The 22,279-nt window shown below is 60.3% G+C and overlaps 1 protein-coding gene across 1 annotated transcript; it reads right to left on the bottom strand.

Annotated features, from left to right (window-relative positions):
- Positions 1-1,646: 1,646 nt before the first annotated feature.
- Positions 1,647-10,736, bottom strand: SHH (sonic hedgehog signaling molecule). The gene is made up of 3 exons (XM_057732797.1): positions 10,434-10,736; positions 5,117-5,378; positions 1,647-2,437 (listed from the first exon to the last, which is right to left on the bottom strand). The coding sequence occupies exons 1-3, from the start codon at positions 10,731-10,733 to the stop codon at positions 1,647-1,649; spliced, it is 1,353 nt and encodes a 450-aa protein (XP_057588780.1). The 5' UTR covers positions 10,734-10,736.
- Between the last annotated feature and the right edge of the window lie 11,543 nt (positions 10,737-22,279).

Raw genomic sequence — 22,279 nt, 5'->3', positions numbered from 1 at the left:
CTGGCACCCTGAGGCTCCGGTGGGTGTGACAGCAGAGGAGGGAAGGCCCACACAGAGGGGGCAGGGAGCATATCGTCCTGCAGATAGCTGACACCTGGCCCTCTCCTCGGGGACACTTCTGCAAAGGGCACTCCAGGACTTCAGAAAGCAGCTAAGGACCTTCTCCTTGCAAGGCCAGGGGCCTGAGCAACCCAACCTGGGTCAGCCAAGTGCAGGGAACAAAGTCAGCCGACAATGACACGGAGCCTGGGGAGGAAGTTCTGGGTGGCTGCCCGGGCCACCTCCTCCAGGCAGCCAGTGAGGCTGTGCTGGTTAAGCTGGGGGAGGTGAGGGCAGAAGGCACCCAGCATCCTTCGAGTAGAGAGACTTTCACACAATAAATACAAACAGAGCTGAGGTTTCTCCAGTGACGAAGACAAGTCGATTTGGTTCCCTGCTTTGGTTCCCTACGTAAGCTGATCTGAACTCACAGTATAAGCAACACATCTAAATATAATACTGGGAACTCCTGTCAGCGCTAGGTTTCCCAAACCAAGAAGCCAAAGCAGGAAAGAAAAAGGGCTGCAACAGGAATTCTTAGTTATTATATACTAACCAGTCTGTGCGTGGCACATTTTATTTCTATAAAACTATTACAAAATATTCAAAAATACATTTTAGTAAATTTACAGCAGTTATTTCTCAATTTATTAATGCAAAAACATCCTTTGTTTTTCTCTGTACAAACTACAGGCTCCATCCTTGTGGGCTCATCACTGTGTGCGCTTTAAAAAATATTATTTTCTAATAAATTCTTTGACGTTAAAAATAACAGAGTTTTTCCAGTTTGTCCAAGAAAAAAAATGTGTGTGTGTGTGTGTGTGTAACAGTCTTGACTTCCAAGAATGTGGCCAAAATGGTGATGACAAAGTAAATATTAAACCCAGAAGACAGTACAGGAGATGGCTGTTACACTGGAAACTAGTTAAATTAAAATAATATATTTTCATATTTTACACTATTTCAAAAATGAAATGTAATTCAGTTAAGTATTGATCTCTCAAAAATCTAATTTACAATTCTGTGTATAAAAATATAATTTGTGGACCCCCATGAAGCATGTTTTAGTTTACACTTGCTGAAAAGCAGGAGCGTTGCAAAGGAGGAATGGAGAGGACAGAATTTTGCTTTCTGAAAGTCAGGACGAGGGACATGTAGAAAAATAGACTCTGAGCGGGTCGCTTGGCCTCACAAAATAATCTTTCCCCCTGTGAGTACAGTTCACATGATAATAAATTATCCAAGAAACAAACTAGTTAAGGCTCTTGAAGGTCCGGTTCATATTATTTTAAAACATCTATTCATACCAAACAAATAAATAGCCAGGAGAGGTGAAAAAATAACCAAAATTAAACAAGAATCAAAAAATTCAAAAATATATATATGTAAACTAAACACAACAACAGAATTTCTCGGGGTCTTTGATTCCTTATAGTCTACTTTGGACTGTCCTACTTTATTATTATTATTCATTATTATTATAATCAAAGTCTCATTTCGTGCGCTTTTTCCGTGTGTCATCTGCGGTATCTTGCCCCTCCCCCGCCCCGCCCCCTCCCGACGCCCCCCCCCCCGCCCCGCCCCGCCCCGCCCCAGCCCCCTGGCCTTCAGCTGGACTTGACCGCCAGGCCGAGCGGGTGCAAGGCCTCGCTGTCCAACAGCCAGGTGCCTATTTGGTAGAGCAGCTGCGAGTACCAGTGGATGCCCGCGGCGCCCGGCGCGTCGGCCGCACCTGGCGCCCCCGGCGCGGGCGGGGAGACGCGGCCGCCGCCCCCGCCGTCGCCGTCCCCGCCGCGGTCCGTGCGCGCGGGCGCCAGCGCGGCCAGGAGCGCGTGCGCCAGGCGGTAGGGCGCGAAGGCCCGGTGCGCCAAGCCGTGCTCCTCTATGACCGCGTAGCACGACGCCAGCACCCGGTTGATGAGGATGGTGCCGTGCGCCGTCAGCGGCGCGTAGGCGCCCGCGGGCTCCTCGCGCAGCGTCACGCTGTGCACGGCGGCGGGCAGCAGCCGCCGGTCCCCGCCGCGCTCGGCCACCACGTACACGTGCTGGCCCGGGCGCACGCTGCTGGCGAAGAGCGCCCGGCGCCCCGGCGCGGCCCCGGGCGGCCGCCCCGCGCCGGCCGAGCCGTTGTGCGGCGCCACGAAGAGCAGGTGCGCCGCGGTGAGCAGCAGGCGCTCGCGAGGCTCCCGCGTCTCGATGGCGTAGAAGACCTTCTTGGCGCCGTGGTCGCGGTCCAGGAAGGTGAGGAAGTCGCTGTAGAGCAGCCGGCCCTCGTCGTCGGCCGCCAGCACGCGGTCCCCGGGGCGCAAGTCCTTCACCAGCTTGGTGCCGCCCTGCTCCAGGTGCACCGTGGCCGAGCCCGGGAAGCAGCCGCCCGATTTGGCCGCCACCGAGTTCTCTGCGGGGGGGAGGGGGCGAGAAGAGGGGGCAGGGGGGTGAGTCCCGAGAGGAAGACGCGAGTGGAAAGGGGGGCGCACGCCTGGCGGCCCGCGCGCGCCCGCGCCGAGGATGCGCGTGGCTCCGGGGAGCGAGTCCAGGCTGGTCCCGCGCGGACCTCCCTCCCCCATCCCCACCGCCTCGGTGGCCACATTCAGATGCAGACGCATTCCTCAACGACTCTCTTAGGATTGGACTGCTGGCGACAAAGGTCGACTGGCGTCTCCGGCGGGAGGCCGGTTACACTCCTTCCCTTTCGCCTCCTCCCCCCCACCCCGTCCCCCCGCCCGGCGGCTCTGCACACACCCAACCTCGCCACGAATTCAGAAGGTATTTGCTCTCCACTTGGATTCCTCAGGAAGCCTCCTTGAGCTCACCCGGGCGCCGGGGCGCACCCTCCTTGCCTCCCGCCTGCGGCGCTGGGGCCGCGCCCCCTGGTGCGTCCCGCACCCGGGCTGCGCGGCGGGGACCCTCTTCCGCCAGCCCCCAGCGCCCGGCGGGGGGGCCTCGGTGTCGGCCGGTGGGGGGCAGGGGCGGGGCGTGAAAAATAGCTGTAGTAGTTGTAGCAACTGGACAAACATTCCAGAGAATTGGCCGAGGTGTGAAAATCCGGGGCTGCTGTGGATTTTCTAATTAAAATCCAATAAAGGGCTCGCCATTGTCAGTGTGATTCCTGCAACGAGTGGGAGGCGCTTTTGGAAGACGGGACGCTGCCATTCCCTCCCCCTCCCCTTTCTCGGCTCCCTCTCTGCGCGGCTCTGGGCCGCCCCCTCCCTATTTGCTCAGGTGCGGCCCCCGCCCCCACCCACCCCCCGCGATTCACACGCGGGCTCTCCAGAAGCCCGGGCCTCACAAGCACTATTTGCACAGCCAGGCCTCTCTTCCAAGCACTCGAGATGTGTATTTGAATTTTAAATGGCGGGGCCTGCTCCGAGCTCTGGAAGCGCCGGGTTCTCAAGGCCCCTTGACTACCCGCTTTCTCCGGCCTCTGTCGCTCTCTGAGGCTCACTGTCCCCAGGACAATAATCGGAGTCGGGCGGCGCGCAGGGGGCCGGGGAGGAGGGGCGGGGACGTCCCCGTCTTCTTGCATTCCAATCTCCGGGATCATGCTTTTTGCAAATAGAGATCGCGAGAAAGAATCTTCCTGCTGGAATTACTGAGGGTTTTTAATCTTCTCATCGTTTTCTCCGGCATGAAGTGCGGGGCCGGCCTTTGGAGGCCCGCCGTCGCCGCCCGGAATGCGCCCGGGACTCAGGCGAGCCTGAGTCGTCGAGTCGCACGACCCTGCTTGACACGCACCGCCCCGCGCCCGGCCCGCGTGCGCGGAATGCCAATGAGCGGCTCTGCGCGCCCGGCCCCGCGCCCCCGGCGGGGTCCCGGGCCGGAAGACGGCTGCTCACTTGCGAGGAGACCTCGAGGGACCCCCGCCGGAGGGACCCCGCGGACAGGGGTAGCCCGGAGGGGGCCGCGCGCCGCGCCTCCACGTAGGAGCCCCGCGAGGTGGGGGCGCGCCTCCCGGCCCTGCTCGCGGCTGAGACCCTTTCTCGGGCTTTCAGCCCAGACCTTCTCCCCAGCCTTCCGCACCTTCTCTTTCTGCTGCGACAGGAAGCCAGTATCTTCCTTACCTCCAAAGTGTGGCTCGACGCCTTGAAAGTGTTTTCCCTACTAATACATGCTGTTAAAATACAGCTTAGGAGACAAACAGGCAAAACTGGGGGTGGGGGGAAGACGCAGTGCCTCCGAAATTCTCTATGAACTGTCTCTATGAACTGTCTTGCTAAATGCGCCAACTCGCGCGGAGAGATGGAGAGACCCGCCTAGGGAGAGCCGGGCCTGTGCGCGCGCGGGCGCGCGCGCCTCCCTTCCGGCGCTGTTCCTCGCCTGCGACAGCGTGTGGCGTTGCAGGCCCAGGGAAGTGAGGCTCCCAGCGCGGGGCGGGCGCTCCAGCTGCAGGCTTGGCTTTCCTGGCCCTGCCTGCGGCTCAGGGCAGCCCAGCTGGTTCCTAATAAGGATGGCTGCTTCTGGGCTTGCAGTCTCCAGATGTTGGAAGTGGTAACTACTGGCTTTATTACCTCCCACCAGGCCTCTTCCCAAAGGCTGAGTGAGTTAAGTTAGTGTAGAAACCACAGGCGCTCAGTGGGGAGGGCTGTGGACCGGGCTTCCACCCCGGGCAGAACCTCCTGTGCTGGGCGGGGGCCGGGGCGGGGGGAGGGCGAGCAGGGAGTGGTTCATTCTTAAGCCCCATTGAGACAAAGGCTCTGGGCCAGAGCTGGCTAGCTGCGCAGGGCTGCAGTCTCTAACCAGGGAAGTCCCCCCAGCCCATCGTCTCTCCCTGTCTGTGCCACCAGCAGTGGGGGCTCCGGAAACAGGGGTGGGGGAAAGGCTTGGGAGGCCAGATGCCCTCTGCATCTGGGCCCAGAGAACGTGGGCCTCTGTGGCCTCAAAAGTAGGGACAGTTCCTGGGTGGGGATGGGGACAGGCCTCAGAGAGTATGTCCCCACAACAGAAACACCGGTCATCGCCCCATCCCCTCCCTGCCTGCCCCCTCCCCCCGTTTCCCGCCTTCCCTGAGTCAGGCTGCGGGGCGCAGATCCAGAGCTGCTGCGGGGTGCTGTCAGCGGGGGTGGGCCCGTCCCCTCACCTGCTTTCACCGAGCAGTGGATATGCGCTTTGGACTCGTAGTAGACCCAGTCGAAGCCGGCCTCCACGGCCAGGCGTGCCAGCATGCCGTACTTGCTGCGGTCGCGGTCGGAGGTGGTGATGTCCACTGCACGGCCCTCGTAGTGCAGCGACTCCTCCGAATGGTGGCCGTCCTCGTCCCAGCCCTCGGTCACCCGCAGCTTCACTCCGGGCCACTGGTTCATCACGGAGATGGCTAAGGCATTCAACTTGTCCTTGCACCTCTGTGGAGAGAAGGGGGGACCCAGCGGACGTTAGCATCCGGGTCTACCCCTCGCTCCCACCCCACCGCAGCCGCACCCGGTGTGGGCTGCTCTGCCCAGTCCCGCAGGGCGCGGGCTGTGCGGAGAAGTAGGGAGACAAGGCCCGGGACGAGGCCCAGCTGGTGCCGGAGAGCGGGCCCTCGGGTAGGGAGGAGGGGGTGGCACCCCGCTCCGAGAGCGCGACCTCTCGGAGGCGACCTGAGGGCCTTCCTCCACATCTGCAGTAGCAGAGCTCCCAGCAAGGGCTGAGAAGCAGGTGCCGTTTCCCTGAGAGAAGTAGAGTGCGTGTTTTCGGACAGTGACCGCAGAGCCGCCAGGAGCCCCCCGGGCCAGGGCCCGCAGCCTCCTCCACGGCGCCCTCCGCGCCCCCGGCATCGCCGCGCACCTGTGCAGGACAAACCCTCCCCGGAGGCCGGAGAGAGGCCCGGGGCGCAGCGTGGCCGCAGGAAGGAAAACACACTATGGGCTTCTCGTCTTATCTCTGGGCTCGGCCTCCTGCCCTGAGCCTATCTGAGGCGAGAATTAAGCCAAAGGTAGAGAGGCCGGGGGGACCCCGATAGCAGCCCGAGGGGTGGGGGAGGCAGAAGTGAAAGGCAGCCAGGTGAGCTATGATTTTCAATAAGGCCAGGCCGGATGACAAACATTCTTTATCTGGGCAGCCGCATTCCTTTTCCCCGTGGAACTCTTTTCTCCAGGCTTCTCTGTGGTCTGATTGTGTCTCTTGTTTTCCTTAACCTGTTCCCTCCCCCCCCCCCTTGTTTTCCTGGCCGGCGCAGAATGGTGTCCTGCAAGTTTGAAGAGCGAACTTAAGAGCTGGGGGGAGGGGTGGGGGGAGGCGTGGGGGAGGGGGAGCCGGAGAGGCCTGGGGCCGCGGAGCTCTGGCCTGGGGGAGCCTCCTTCTGGAAACCGCCCTTGGGGTTCCCCCCACCCCCACAAGGAAACTGCCTGTAGGAGTAAAGAAACAGCGGCGAGGCGGGGCTCCAGCCGGGGTGAAGCTGTGGGAGTTCCCGCATAATTCTCGGGTCTCATTCAGATAAGGGTGCGAGAAGGAGCTGGGTCACGTGCGTGTTGTGTGGACAGTCACTCACTGGACGTTGATACGGCGGCTGGCGGGGTGCGGGCTCGGAAAAGAGGAAGTGGTGACAAACTCATGGTGGGGGCATCCCCCGGGGAGGCAGGCGACACTGCCGAGGGGACTTCTGCAGAGGGCAGGGCTGATCCCCAGGCGGGACCCCGGGACCCGAGATGACCACACGGCCTCCAGCAGAGGCCCTCATTCTAGCGGGAGGGGGCGGGGAGCTCTTCCTACAGAGTGGGGGTGGGGGGGCCCTGGCAATCGCTGCTGCCGCGTTTTAGGGGATGTAACCGATTGCGCAACAGGAGAAGTCCTGTTGGCAGCAATGAAAACTAGTACATGGCTGTACAGTTAAACATACAATAAATGTGTGTGTGTGTGTGTTTGGGAGGTGGGGGAGGTTTAAGGGGCGGTCCTGCTAACAGGTCTGCACTTGCAGGTTTCTGGGCCCGCCAACAGTTTTCTTAAAAAAAAAAGTCGGAAGGACAGAGTTTGAGTGAGGTCATCTTGAGGATTGAATGCGTTTTACATGAAAATCAATCAGTAAACCAGGGTCAGTTTAGAGCCGGGATGTGGAACCGGCTGCGCAGGCGCACACCACCGACGCGCACACGCAGACACTCGCCTCCCGAGCCCCCGTCGCACCCCAGCTCCCTGCTTTCGGGGGGCAGATGACGCTTTCAATGGCGTCCCCCGGGGCCGCTGGCGAGGGGGAGGGCGGGATGGGGAGCACCCGTCCCCGCCCCCGCCCCCGGCGTTCTGAGCGGCGCCGCTCGGGCAAGAGGTGGAGACCCCAGGCGAGGAGCCCCGGGCCGAGCCAGGCCCGAGTCGGCGCCCCGCGCCCCGCGCGCGCTCCCCCGGCTCCGCCAGGCGCAGCGCGGCCTCGGCCCGCGGCTGCAGGACGCTCTGCGCCCCGGCCGGGCGGCACGGTCGCGGCAGAGCCGGGCAGCCCGGGCCGGTGATCAATTCACTGGGTCGTGTGCCGCGAATCAAGCCCGCCTCTGTGCAGCCACCGTGAAGCCCAGCGGGGCCGCCGGGCCCGGCTTTGTGTCGGCGGAGGCCAAGTCGTTCCCCACGCCTGAGCTCCCGCCACCTCCCCGGTCTGCGCAGCCGCCCGGCAGCCGGGCCGGGACTGTCACCGCCGACGCCGACGGGCTTCCCCAGCGCGGGGGAGGGGTGTCCCGACTTCAAAAGGGTCCCCCCGGCCCCGCGCACACCCCGCTCCGCTCCTCCAGCCCGCGCTGGAGAGCCAGACCCCTGCCACCAGACCCACACCTGAGCGCCGCTCCCCGGGGCCGCCACGCACCCGGAAACCTGCCCAACGTGGCGCCCCGGGCCGGTGCCCACCGCGGCCCGCAGGCCGGCCCCTCGCGGCCTCCTGCCCCCTCGGAGCCCCCGGCACCGCGGCCTGCGGGGAGAGCGTGTCTGTCTGCGCTCCCCCTCTCCAGTTAATATTAACCAGGAGCTCATGCGTTCCTGAACTGCTCTGAAAGTTCCACTGGGGACGATCTTGCCATGGTTGAGGGCCCTGGGCGGCAGTCACACTGGGGAGACAGACACACAGGGACGCGGGGGGGGGGGGGACACGCCCCTGAGAGCAGAGGCTGGCTGGTTGTCGTAAGTGGGGGGCCGGGGGGCGGGGTGCGGAGCAGGGGCCCGGGGCCCGGGGGGCGTTGCCGCTGCCCCCCCCCCACCCCCGGCCCTGCCCTCGCCGCCCGCGTCCCCCGCCCTCCGCCCCTGAACTCTGAGGACCAGGGACGCGGGAAGGACGGGGAAGCGGCAAAGCGGGGGGCGCCTTCCAGGCCGCGCCCCTCCCCAGCCACCCACGTTTCCAGGGGAGCTTTGTGGGGTCCGTGGTTCAATCTGGGCCAGCCTCTACCCCCCCCACCCCACGGCGCTGCCCCTCCCCCCTCCTTTTGTGTTGGGAACGGGAATAGCCACTGCCCAAGGAAAAAAGTATTTGTTTTCGTTTCGTTCGTCTGAGGGAAGTTGACAGAAGGTCAGAAGTTCAAACGCGGCCAGCGCACGCGGCGGCCGGGGCGGCCGTGGGGGCCGGCGGGGCGGCCGGGGGCGGCGGGGCGAGGGAGCCGGCCGGGGGCTTGGGCCGGGCGCCCGGGCCCCCGAAGCGCCCCCGCCGCCCCCGCCCGGTCCCGCCCGCGCCGCTGCGCCAGCCGGGCCGTCGGAGCGCCGCCGCCGGGAGCCCTTGCCGAGCCCGCGCTGCGGCGCGCGGAGGGGCGGGCGGGCGGCCGCAGCCCGGCCCCGCGCGCGCTGAAACCCGAGCCGCGGGATCGATAACCCGGGAGTAAGTGGAGCCGAGATGCGTCTGCCCGGGTGCGCGGCTCCGCGCGCTCAGCACCGCGCGGCCGGGCCGGCGAGGCCCGGCGCCCCGGGCGGGGCGCGAGCCGGGACCCCGCGCCCTCCCGCGTCGGCCCGGCGTGGACCGCGGCGTCCGCGGAGCCCTCCGGCTCGGGGACCTGCGGCGTCCCCGCCCCCGCCGCTTTCTCTGGCCTCGCGCCCCTCTCCCCGGTTCCGAGGGATCCCGGGAAGGCCCCTGCCCTCCCGCCGGGATGGAGGGTGACCAGGGCGTCGGAGCCCCGGGCGAGCCGGAGAAGCGCCGCAGCCGGTCGCACGCGCCGGGCACCCCGCGGCCTGCGCAGAGTTAATTGCGGCTCGCGCCGCTCTCGGGCACAGGCGCGCGCGTCCACACTCGCGGTCCAGATTTAAGGTGGTCGGGAGCAGATGCTCGGGAGCCGGGGATGAGGACCCTCTGCTCCGCTCCCGCTCCGCCCCCGTCCGTCAGCTGGAGCCCGCTGCCCCGCCTGCCCCTCGCCTTTCTCGGCTCCGCGGCAAGGCCGGGCATCGGGCTGGGGAGCGGAGCGGCCCGGAGGTGGCTCCTCGGTCCCTCCCACCCCCAGCCTCCCCGGCACTTGCGCCCCGCCAGCGCCGCTCCGTCAGCTGCGGTGCGCTCCTGGCCCTAAAGGTAGGACTTGAATATTTTAATAGGGCAATAAAAGGGATGTTGACCTATATTTGCCAGGAAATCCATTTCCAGCTTCAGTTATACGTGCGTGGAGTTGCGGAAAGTCTGCCACTGGCAGCCAGAAGTCTCAAACGGAGGAGGAGAGGGAGAGAGGAATGCGTGTTTTGCTTTGGTTCTTCTTTCCAGCACCCCTCCCGCTAATATCTAGTCCCTCCTAATTCCTATGCAAGCAGGTTGAAAACTAGCGTGATGCAATGCCAGTAAGTTCTAAGTCCCTCCCCTCAAGTACCGCGGGCTCGGGAGAATGAGAGGGCATCCTTAAAGCAATATCGATACGTTCACACTCTGATGGGCACAACTGCCAGCGGAATCGCAGTGGAGCTCTGTGATCCCGTCAGGGACCAGCCTGGCCGCCGCCGGAGCCCCGACCTTTTGTCAGCACCGCCTCCTGGCTTTTCCCATTGAGGGTCTTTGGTGGGGGGCAGCAGGGTGGGGGTCGTGGTGGCAAAGAAAAGCACAGAGGAGAAGGGAAACGTGTAAGCACAGAGGCGGCACTTGCACGGTGACCTGGACACCACTTTATGAGGGGGTTCTCGCCCCCTCTCTCCATTCCCACTGCCAACTTGGAAAGGACAGATGCCCCCGAAGTGAAGGTCTCCCCAAGTGACCAGCCAGAGCTGAGGCGGGGTGGGCAGGCCGGCCCAGCAGGACACATCAGATCAGGGCCATCCCTGGACCACATCCCCTAGCCTCCTCGCCCCCACCCCCACCTGAAGTTCTCCAGCTGGACCCTTCACCTCTGTTCCCTTCCAGGAAGAGGAAGGGATGGTAGGCCGGCAGGTGGGTGGGGAAGGAGAAGGCAAAATCGCCTTTCGACCTGCCTGAAAGCAAACACACTGAGCTGCACGGTTACACATCACGCCTGAGAGCCGCACACTCCACGCCCCGCGCCGGTTTCTACCTGAGTCATCAGTCGGTCGGCTCCAGTGTTTTCTTCATCCTTAAATATGATGTCGGGGTTGTAATTGGGGGTGAGTTCCTTAAATCGCTCTGAGTTTCTCGTGATCTTCCCTTCGTATCGTCCACTGGCCCCTAGGGTCTTCTCAGCCACGTTGGGGATAAACTGCTTGTAGGCTAAAGGGGTCAGCTTTTTGGGGTTCCGCCTCTTCCCAAATCCCCTGCCGGGTCCGCACGCCAGCCCCGAGCACATCAGCAGCGAGGAGACCAGCACCAGCAGCAGACATCTCGCCAGCAGCAGCATCTCGTCCACGCAGCCCGGGGAACCTTAAGGCTGGCCCGAGCAGGTCTGAGGGCGCGAGGGTGCGGGTGTGCAAGTGTGTTGCCCGTGCGCTCTCCCTCCCTCGCTCCGGCTGGCTGCTGGCGCCCTCGCTCTCTGCCTGGCTCTTTCTCTTCCTATATAACCTTGCCCGCCGCCGCTGCGGGGGACTCGCCACCGATCCCCACCCAGACGGGGGCTGGAACGGCAGGCTGCTGGCCGCTGATAACGGAACACATCGGAGTTGGGGCTTGAGACAGCAATCAAAAGACAAAAAGAGTCTGATTTTAAATGGTAGCAAGCCTGAGAGCTTGTGCGAGAGGCTGTCTTCAGTACTATATTATAGCTGGCAGGGGCGTATCTGATTGGCCAAAGCAGCACAAGCTTGTCTTCTGATGTTTAACCCTAAAAAAGACTAATTTTTTTTTTCTGTTGCTGCTGTGGCTTTATTTTTACCTGAAGGCTTCTAGTTAAAAGAGAAAAAACATCTTTACTAAGACAAAGGTGAGGGGGAGGGAGGAGGCGTGTTGCTGAGGATAACATCAGTTCCCCCCTGCCCTGTGCACACCTCCCGTTCCCCCTTCACTTTCTCCAGAATGGTAGATGCTTCAGTTAAAACCAACTTAAGTTTTTAAAGGACAATCCAGACCCACCGCCCCCACCCCCAAGCTTCCATCACCAAACAAATAGTTTCTCAAATGTTTGAGGGGCAAAGCTGCCCAGGTCTTATTTAAATGTTTTCCCAGAGACTTTATCATGCAGGCCAGATCTCCCTGCAGTTGAAAGAAAGAGGGGTCTGTGCCCCTTCCTGAATATTCCAGTCTCACGACTGGCCTGCACGCACCTACCACTTACCGTACTGCTGTTTGAAATGCTTTAAGCACCTTAGAAAAACTTGAAAATACTGCTTCTGTATTGTGTTTCAGTGAATGCATTATTTTTAACTCTCTGGAAGTGGAATGGGGGCGTGCTCAGGGGCTGGTGCAGAGGGAACGAGGGGACGGTCCGGCTGGCTGGGCCCAGCGCGTCTAAGGGCTGCACCCCAGCTCAGAGAAGGGAGCCGGTGCCGGTGCCTGCGTGGTGGGCGGAGGCCCGTGGTGCCTGGGGGCAGCGGCAGCGGGCAAGGCTGTGCACACACCACCCCCACGATTCCATCGATCGGAGCAAAGTGCAGGCCAGGGATGAGCTGGATGTGGAATTCAGGCTCCTTCCACATCATGGTGAGCTGGCTTTCCCTGGAGCTCGGCAAGCCCGTCCTCAGGGTCCTGGGGCTGTAGTCGAGTGTGGGGCAGGGCCCTGGGGGCACAGCGTTCTGGTCAAAGGGCGGCGTCCAGAGGAGGGCACGGCGCTCAGAGCCGGCAATACTGGAGCCCCCAGTTCTTGCCCTTTGAGAAACAAACTAACTAACTTAAAAAGTCTTATTTAAACCAGGAAAAGAAAATCTGAGATTCCCCCTTTTTGCGGAACGTGCCCTCCTCCTTGTGGGCCCTTCCCATCTCACTCACAGCAACTGCTCCGGAGTAGAACAAGAGAGCCAGGGCTCTCACGTGGAGTGCACAGAGCGAGGCCTGGCTGTCACTTGGTGCCGTTAAGCGCCCTCCCTTGACCCCAGCCTGGCTGGGGGCAGCAGGAGAGGCCAGGTGGGTCCTCAGAACGACGAGATACTTGCTGCAGTCTGAGTAAGCGCTCGCACAGACAAATGTTTTTTGGGGGAGGTGGAAAGGGCCGTGTAAGAACCTGCAGTCAGGCCCTCGCAGACACTCACTGAACATCACCAAGGCTCTGCAGTCCAGGAGCACCCCCCCCCCCCCATACACACATCTTTTCTATTCTATGAGTCACGAAGCATCTACCCAACTTTATCAGGTCTTCCCAGTGGAACAGATGCAGAAAGATCACACCGTCCTGGACCCAGGAGGGTCGGCCTGCTGGAGGTGGTCACCGGGCAGCAAGTGTGATTGTAACACGGCTGGGTGTGGGGGCTTGAGAAGCCCCTGGGCCCTGGGGGCACTCCAGCCTCCCGATTGCCCTCTCCAGCGTGGCATCTCGCCCCAGCCCCTTCCCTTCCCCCCTCTTTTTCTGCTCAGGCAAAGGGGAAAGGGCCAAAGCATGGGGTCTCGACCCTACAGCTGGAGACCAGGGACCCGCTGTGGCCACCGTGCCATCCTGCAGGTGCAGGTATGGAGACCCCAGACAGGAACTGCAGACGGCTTGGGGTGGCTCCCTCCAGGTGGGGAGCAGGCAGAGCCCGCCCCTGGCCCTGCACTCCCAGGCGGCGGGAGGTCCCGGGGGCAGGCCTCCTCGCCCCAGGGTCGGGCCAAGACCACCTCCCTGTCCATCTCAGCCAGCCCTGGACATCCCGAGAGCCTGGCAGGGCCGCCTGCCTGGGGAATGGCCCATCCTCAGGAATGAAACAAGGGTGGACCGTAAACCTGCCACTGACGCCTGAGTCCCAGGGCCTGCTCCCTGCCGTGGGGTGGGGTGGGGTGGGGGCTGGAGGTGGGGCATCAGGACCAAAATCAACGGCAATTTGTGTTTCTTGCCCTGGAAACAAGGGCACCAGCTGAGCCACCCTGGCAGCTGAGGTCTTGCCCTCCGCCGGCTTCCCCTTCCTTTCATCCCCTCCCCGCCTCCCAGACCCCAGACACTGGCGTCTTCCACCTCCAGACGCCAGGTGGCTCTCTCTCTTTGCCTTTCCGCCTCCAGACAACCCGGCCCCCCCCCCCCCCCCCCCCCAACGTGGGTCAGAGGTTCCAAACCCCAGCCTCTGCCTCACTGGGCCTGACATCCCAGGTAGCCCTCGGGAGCCATTGCTGATTCGTCTGGGCTCTGCTGCTCTTTCCCGTGGTCATCTGCCTTCATCCCTCCATCCCTCCATCCCTCCATCCCTCCACCCTTCCCTACCTCCATCCTCCCATCCCTCCATCCCTCACCAGCATCCCTGCTGAGGACAGGTGGCTGCCTGTCTTCTGCCCCCACCCCCAGGAGGCGCCTCCTGGGCCCGGCCCCCGCCTCCCCTCCGGCCCCTGCCGCTAGATGGCCTCCTCACTCTGCCTTCAGGCTCTGGCTCTGCCGGTTTGGGAAATATGTGCAGACCAGACTGGGAGGCCCCTGGAAGCGGGGCTAGACAACTTGGTCCATCCTCTCCCATCCCCCTTGTTAGCTTTTGCAATCCCCCATTTCCCTTTTCCCAGTGTGGTACCCGCTGGGCCCTGCAACTGGGACTCTGGGCTCCCCATCAAAGCCACTGCCTGCCATTCTTCTCCAGCGCTTGTCCAGACCCCGGTCTCTGGGTTAGGGCTCTAATCTTACATCCCCTCCTCCCTGCATCCCCCACTTTGACTTCTTTTCCTGATAATACTTGTACTCAGCCTCTTTCCATCCAATCATCCAGTTTCAATTTCTTTCTGATTTTGTTCCAGTTTTGGCAAATTGAATCTCTGCTGTTACAGTTCTAGGGATTGTCAGCCAGGGCCCCTCTGAATTTTATGGGTTTTTTTAAATTTTTTAGTTAAAAAATTATTTATTTGGCTGCGCTGGGTCTTAGTTGAGGCCTGTGAACTCTTAGGTGTGGCATGTGGGATCTAGTTCCCCAACCAGGGATCGAACCTGGGCCCCCTGCATTGGGAGCATGGAGTCTTACCCACTGGACCACCAGGGACGTCCCCGCCCCCCACTCTGAATTTTGGAGGGATGCGGCCCTTCAGCATTGCTCTCCTAACCCCGTGTTCCTTGCCTGACCCTGGACCTGGGGGATGAGCCTCTGTCCTTCTGGAGAGCCCCAGGGTGCGGGTGGCCCAGGAGGCCTGGGAAGGGCCCTGCTGTTCAGGACTGGAGCCCTCACCTGGGTGAATGGCAGCTGCTGGCTGCCCTGCGTCCACGTCCCCATCGAGCTGCAGCCGAGAGCAGGCCAGCGGCGGGAGGAACTGGGGAGGAGACCCCAGCGCTGGCTGTGCAGGCGCGAGGGACCAGCGGGCGATGCTGTCCTCGCGGGCTGGTGCCTGCAGGGCAGCATGTCTCAGCAGAACAGAGCGGAAAGAGGGCCCTGCCGGGGGATGGGCATGCTGGGTGCCCCAGCTGCTCACTGCGCCAGGCCCGGGGCTAGGACCCAGCATCTTCCAGGCCTCCGTCGCTCGCTGAAGCAGGAGCACAGGCGACATTGAGGCCCTTTCCGTCCTGAGGACCTACGATTCCCTCCCTTACTTGGTGAGTGCCTGGTGGGCCCGCGCTGCTGCGTGGCTGAAGGGCCGTGCGTGTCTCTGGGGGCCAGAGGATGAGGCCCAGAACCGGATCTGACCTGTCGGCAGGGCCTGGAGCTGCGTGCGGAGTGGCCCCGGCGGCGCGGGGGGGGCTCTGGACACGGAGCACCTGTCCAGGGGGTGAAGCCGCAGGGCCGCATCTGCCCGTGTCCTCTGTCGCCTGGGCCGAGAGAGACCCTGGCTGGCTGTCCCTGCCCGCCCGCCGCTCTGAAGGGGGGCGACTGCGACCCACCTTGGCAGCCAGCAGAGTGCTTACATCATCTGGGCAACTGCTGTCCAAACGTTTTCTTTTAAATAAAAAAGGGATGCAGTGCTGACACACGGAAACACAGGCCATTTCTGTACCGGAGCAGAGAGAGCGCAGGGGCTTGCCAGGTGGGGGCTGCGGTGCAGGGCCCCCAGCTCCGCGGGCAGCGTCCCGTCATCACGACTGCTGGCTCCCAGCTGCCGGGGCACCTCTGCCGCTCCAGGGCTGCCCTCCTCCGCCCTCTCCCTCTGGCCAGTCACAGGGCCACTCCCGACCCCTACTGAGGGATGGCCTTCAGGACCGTGACTCCGCGTTAAGCTCGTCCAGCCGTCTCTCTATGTGGGAAACGGAGACGCCGAGCTGGCCCTGCCCCCCCTGCTGTGAGCATTCTCCTGGCCCCCTGGGTGTGTCCCTGGGACACCTTGGCCCCTTCCTGGGATGCACTTCTGGTCCAGGTTGGTTCCCCAGGGGCCTTTTGGCTCTGCCACGCGTGGAGTTGGGAGGCCCTGGGGGTCCTATCGGCCAGCGGCTGAGAAGGCCAGGCAGCCTTCCGCAGGTGCATCCTCTCCCCCGACCCCTTCTCTGCTGTCTCGAAAAGGGGCGACACCACATCCCCCTTAAGATGCACAACCAAGAGCCAGAGACACGGAGGGCCTGGGAGGAGGGGGCGGGCGCGTCAGGAAGTGGGAGCAGGCGCAGAACGGGACACTGAGGTGCGGACACACGTTTGTGCTTGACAACGTTAGCAAAAGCCGCTGGGACCTTAGCAATTCGACAGGCCCCTGACTGGTATTTTTACCTGAGCCACCATTTGGGAGGTATTAACAAGAACACCCTGGAGGGCGGCCAGTGGCGCTGGCTGGGGGAGGAATTCCCGGGGGAGACAGAAGCCTCGCTCCAGGGGGAGGCCCTCGGGAGGAACGCTGTGGCCTGTGGCGGCAAGGGGCACTTTCCCCGGCCCCGTGGCCCCTCGCCCCACGGAGGAATACAGCACAGGGTCTGTGCTCACAGGGGTTCCCGCGCGTGTCTGCCAAACATCTCACCCAGAGAGCGCCACTTGATGAGAAGTTCAGTCTCACCTGGAGCTTTGGGTAATCATATTTGCTTATTCAGTGTTTATTATAAATTTTCATTGTGCTTGGATAAAATTCAATTAATCACTGCACACAAGCCTATTGAGCAGGTGCCCGTGTGCAGATGAGGAAAACGAGGTGCAGAGAGGTGAGATCTCCTGTCCAGGTGCTTGCAGAAGATGTGACAGAGGATGGCCCTGCCCTGGAGGCACGCTCAAGGTCTCTGCCAGGCTGGTGCCACACAGACCAGCAGCAGGTGGCTGTGCCCAAGGCCACTTAGCAGTGAGTGGTCAGCATGCCCAGACTGACTTCCATCTCGAAGCTCCGGGTTCTGCACTCCTGAGTCACAGGAGAGACACCCAGCAAGGCTGCATTTCCAGGCTGGCTATGGGGCTGACCCTGAGCTGTGGGCAGAAATCCGGGTTTCAGATTAGGTGTGCTCAAGGACATTGTTTCTGTGAATCCTTGAATTATTGATCTCTCAGTGTTTGAGTGTATTGATCTCTTGATTGCTTGGCAAACAATCAATAATAATCCTTGATTATTGAAAAGAATACAGCACAGCATGAAAGAAACCTTTAAACAAGAGCAGTCGTCTGGGCTGGCCTCTCTGCAAGATGGCTCTGTTTTAGGACTTGGAACCTTCACCTGGAGGGGACCACTGCTGCTTCAGAATGACAGAGATTTTCAGAGGCAGGATTTCCAAAGCCCGCCTCACCTGCGGGTCTTCTGTTATTGTTACTCAGCATTCTGTTCACCATGGGACAGCATGTGTGGGTCTCCAGGGACTGTGGTCAACCGTGCTGGGAAGGGAGCAGTGCCCAGCTTCCCGGGTTATCCGTCTGCAGGATGGAGGGGTGGTCAGACCCACGACCCATCACTGTGGCGGGATGCTGTGTCTTGCTCTCCTCCTTGCTGGGTTGCAATTTGGCTGATTTCAGTTTTATTTTTCACACAGACTATTGGCGAAAACAGCTTATGTGATACACAAATCCAGGCAGAAAACGTGATTCCTCAAAGCTAAGTCAACCTGGTCCTCCCGTGGCCTCATCCCCGCCACAGGCAGTCCCATCATCTCAGCTGGGACAGACCGTCTGGAAGTCTCACCAGCTGCCTTTTGCCTCTTGGTCTCCGAGTGTGTTTCTTTCAGCGCATTCTGTGCTCTGTCTTGGTTGTCTTACTGTGGACTGGTTCCCCAGGGCTGCTGCAGGGAAGAGCCACAGACTGGGGCTTGGCACGACAGAAATGCGTTATTTCACAGTGTGGAGGCCAGAGGTCTGAGCTCCAGGGACTGGCAGGGCTGTGCTCCCCTGAAGGCACCGGGGAGGGATGTCTCCCGCGCCCTTCCCTTCGCCTGGATGTTGCCACCAACCCCGGGCATCTTATGGTTTGTTGAGGCATCACTCCAATCTCTGCCTCCATGGTCGCCTGGCCGTCTCCTCCCTGTGGGTCTGTGGTCTCTCCTCCTCTTGGAACGAACCCAGTCACTACACCAGTGTGGCCTCATCTTCACTAATTCCACCTGCAGAGACCCTAGTTCCCACTAAGGCCACACTTGCAGGTCCTGGTTTGTTCTTGAACAAGTCTTTTTGGCCTCCACTGAACCCACTGCAGAGGCCAAGGTCTCCCCAGCCCCTTCAGGTAAACTCTTGGTCAGGACAGCCTGGGACCTTGTTTCCTCGTGGGCTGAAGGAGGCCGTTAGGATCCTAGAGCTGCGATGTGTGTTGTTGCAATCTGTTGTCCCGTTTGTAGGGTAGAAGCCGCGTCACAGACGGTACTCTACCCAAGTTCATGGGATCATGCAAACCCCTCGTGTGCAGCATGTGTTTGTAGATGTCACTGGAGCCCCCGGCAGCCGTGGGGGGTGGGTGAGGCCGGGGGCATCATTTTCCCGGCACAGGTGAGGCGACGGAGGCCACAGGGCTCCCTACCGAGAGCTGGCATCCGACCTGGGCGTTTCCCACCCCCACCCTCCGGAGCTGCGGCCCGTGGTTCTGGGGTCTTTAGTCATAAATGTCTCTTTTCATTAACTCAGACGGGGCTGATTCCAGACATTACTCTCCTGCGTTTCTGTCCCTGTACGTGGGTCTCCCACGCCATCCCTGCAGGCCCCACGTTGGGTCTGTGACCCCGCCCGTGAACTTCTCCATCACGTTCGCTCTCTAGCTCGGCGTCCACCCCCAGGGCCAGCTGTGGCCTCTCACGTCCACGGAGTCTGTCCGTGTCCCGCATCTCGGCCTGCGGTCCCCAGGTGCTGGTGCGCCCCGCCCTTGGAGCTGAGCTGACGGCCTCTGCTCGCTGCTCGTGCGTGTGTTTAACTTTGGGGGTTGTTACGTGCCTTTCGTCGCTGGGGCCACTTTTGTCTCCTCCACACGTTGGCTAATTTCCAGAAGAACCTTTGGGTGCGAGTCTCACTCATCCCTGTATGTCCCGCGGCTCCGGCTCACACGATGCTCAACACATATGTGTCGGCTGACAGACGCTTCTTCGTAACGAGCCAGTTACCCTGCGACGTGCTGTGAAATACGCTCTGGTGGGTGCTGCTGAAAAAGTGACCCCATGAAACCAAACAAGCAGACAAATAACAACAGGAGTCTCCACATCAAGGTCAGGGTCCAGGTACTTCTTTCCTGCGGGAGAGGGCTCTGCGGACCTCTGTCTTCGTCTGCTGTGATCGCGCAGTTGGCCTCGGAGGGGCCGAGGAGACAAAAGTGACCCCAATGACGGAGCAGTGCAAGGCCTGGGCCCCAGACACCCCAGCTGCTCAAGCCAGAGAGTAGTGTCCTGGGTAACGGAGCACCAGCTCCCTCATGCGCGAGCGGAAGGCGGGGAAATGGAAGAGCCACGGGCCGAGTCAGGGACGGACCGAGCGACTCTGGGGACGTCACCCGCTCTCTCTGGACCACAGCTCCCCATCTGTCAGATGCAGGTAACACCCTGGGGCCCGCCTCCACCTCCCAGTGTCACTGAGGGGGTCACAGCCCCTTGGGAGACACATTCTTACCCGGGACCGCCCTCGGAGACCCCCCCCCGGCCTCACAGCATCTTAGTTCCCCGACCAGGGTTGGAGCCCGTGCTCCCTACAACGGAAGCGTGGGTCCTAACCACTGGACCGCCAGGGACGCCCCCGGAGGTGGTTTCTAAGAGGGATGGACGCGCACGGGGTGAGGAGAAGAAGCCTCAACAGGAAGTAAGATTATCTAAGTTGACTCAGTTTGAGCCAATGTTGAAGTAAAGAAGTGGTCCAAGATAGGCCCGCTCTGTTGAAAAACAGTTGATTACTTGACACCCAATTGCCCCAAACAAGGATCTAGTGTCCGTGTCCGTCAGTCTAAACAGGAAACCACTTCTGTTCAGCTCAGAACCCACACTGGGCCAGGCACCCGCCGGGCACAGCCACGCACTGTCACTTACTCACCAAACCCGACAACCCAGGCGTGCACCCCCTTCCACAGGTGGGGAAATACACTCAGAGGCGCAAATAGCGGACGTCAAAGAGGATCCAGCCCCGGCCCGGTCCTCCTGGCTGTGGGGACACAGCCTTGACTCAGGCCACACTCCCAGGCCCTGCAGCCACTCCTGTCAGAGCCCTGGGCTCACCGGCCAAAGGACAGCACACCGCAAGAGGAGGAGACCCGCCACCCCTCAGCGGGCTAGTTTCCTTTTGCACGTGAAGAGCCCTCCTCTGGCTCCTGTGCTGACTCACGCCGTGGGACCTGGGATGTTCCCACCAGCAGTTTAACCACGGAGAAGGGCGCCTCCTGATTGGCCTCTTCCCTTGAGAGCGCTCCACGCTGTTTGTTTCCACGGAGGGGAAGGCGGAGATGGCCTGGGGCAGGGGGGCCGAGGGGGTGATGCCAAGAGAAACCCAAAGGCATGAGATCAAGTCACACCCAACACCGCTCCTCTTGGCCTTTTCAGCGTGAGGACGGCTCACCCCAAAGTACACAAACCAGCAGACTGAATCCCAGCTCTCTGTTTGAGCAGTGCCCAGACAAAGCCTGCCCTCTGGGGTCCTCCCTCCGGCTCCATCCCGCCATGGTAACCGCTGAATCCCCGGGCCATGGGAGCAGGCCAAGTATGTGCCCAATTGTCCCGGATTCTCTTGTTTCCTCCCATCGGCGACAGCATTGGGTGTTGTGTACGTGTGCTCTTTCTTACCCTGACGTATTTATGCCCTAATTTTGTGGTGCTTTGTTTGGGGGAGGACGGATGGGGTGGGGGGCAGTGGAGTGGCCGGGGGATCTTTTGTATCAGATCGGTCAAGAATGTGCACCTTGGGTTCTTAAAATGCCACTGCAGAAAGGCTGGGAGGGCCACCCCTCTGCAGGACGCAGGCACCCATGCGCTGGGAGGCAGTTGTAAGATTTCATGCCAGTGTGATCACGTGGCATTTTGATTCTGCTATTAAGGAAGAAGTAGGTATAAAGGCCACAGACACCTTAGGCAGCAGCTCTGTAAAGGAGGCAGTAAAACGTGTAATTAGGCAAATCCAATAAGGCGTGGCAACTACTTTCAACTCTCCCGTCACATATCATTTCCTAGTAATTTACTGTGTGTTTCAGTGAGATCTGTCTTTTTATCATTCCCTGTGAAAATAAAAGCCACGGCAGAAGCATGAATTTGCCTTTAAGCACCACTGACTCACGTCTCAGAGCCTTACGACAGGCACGACGTAATTCCATCTGATGGAAGGGGACGGGTAAGTATGCGATCTTTCAAGGACAAGCCTGGGAAGCCCAGTGGTGGCATCACGTTCTGTTAATTTTCAGTTTATAGACCCGTATCCAGAGGCATCCTTGAGTCTTAACGGTCCCTGTTCCCATTTAATGGCAGGTAGCTGCGTCCCTTTAACAATTACGCAGTTTTGCCCAAATCTGCTGTAATGGGACAACGAATCCATCGGTCACCTTTCTTTGTAGAAATAATCAATTCTAATCAGTAATTGCTTTTGGGCAATAGTTCAATTCTGCTGTCATCTTTTGGCTCACAGCATCATAACATCATCTGAGTAGCTCTAAGGGCAAGAATACATTTTACTCGGATGGTACTCAAGGCCAGACAGTATTTATTCTTGTGCTTAAGTATTAGGTTAATATGCAGTGCGTGTTCCCATGCTTTATCCTCCAGCCCCACCGTGCAGGACAGGGATGTGCGTAGGAGTCTATGTCTTCAGAATGTCAAGCATCTAGTCTCTGGAATAGATCATCTTTTCTCAGTTTTCAGAGAGAGATTTGGTGCCAGGTAGACACAACCTGGGATTATTGAAGTGGTTTTTCTGGGCAAGGTTTTATAAGGTCTCAGATTCAGCGTAAGAGGGAGGATTGAGTGAAAAGAGCTGGCTTTAGGTCAGAGGTAAACCAAGAATCTTATGCAAAGAGTTTTCAAACCTGGACCCGTATCTGCATGGCTGAGTTGTGCTGGAAGGAAGGAAGCCAGTGCCAACAGGTGTGGCCGTGAGCGGCGACTTGGGAACCACGCGCCCCCCCCCCCCCCCGCCCCCACTTCCACTTTTGCCTCCACATCCTCCTGAAGCTGGGCCCCTCTCCTCTCCCCGGTCTAGGTAAGTCTTACTAATAAGTTTGGGCTGTTAGACGACTCAGCTACGGGATTTTCTGTTGTCTAACTTGGCTTTATAATTTCTGCAGTGGGAGGTTTAAAGAGCCAGTATGTCTTATTTACTCAATAATAGATTCCTCAAGAAGTCAAATTAAAACGAGGCACCTCTGTTCCCGACCGTCCTCTTAGGTCGTGGGTCGGGGCGGAACTCGTGAGGAATAACGGACAGTTGATGTCATCAGAGCAGAGCGGGTTTAAAGCAGGGGCGACCGCCACCTACTCTTCAGGGACTTTGAAAATTGTGACCATTTTTCTTGAGTCTTTTTTTCTCTCTCTCTCTTAAGCTAGGCTTTGTAGGGAAAAAACACGGAATTTGCTCCTGGTACAAAGGT

Source organism: Hippopotamus amphibius, chromosome 4, assembly GCF_030028045.1.
Source record: "Hippopotamus amphibius kiboko isolate mHipAmp2 chromosome 4, mHipAmp2.hap2, whole genome shotgun sequence".
In the NCBI taxonomy this organism is placed as follows: Eukaryota; Metazoa; Chordata; class Mammalia; order Artiodactyla; family Hippopotamidae; genus Hippopotamus; species Hippopotamus amphibius.
This window is presented reverse-complemented; position numbering and strand designations above follow the sequence as displayed.

Coding starts and splice junctions, on each gene's coding strand:
- SHH (XM_057732797.1), bottom strand. CDS start 10,733: ATGCTGCTGCTGGCGAGATGTCTGCTGCTGGTGCTGGTCTCCTCGCTG. Junction 5,379..10,433: donor CCGACCGACTGATGACTCAG/GTAGAAACCGGC, acceptor TTCTCTCCACAG/AGGTGCAAGGACAAGTTGAA. Junction 2,438..5,116: donor CCACTGCTCGGTGAAAGCAG/GTGAGGGGACGG, acceptor TCCCCCCCGCAG/AGAACTCGGTGGCGGCCAAA.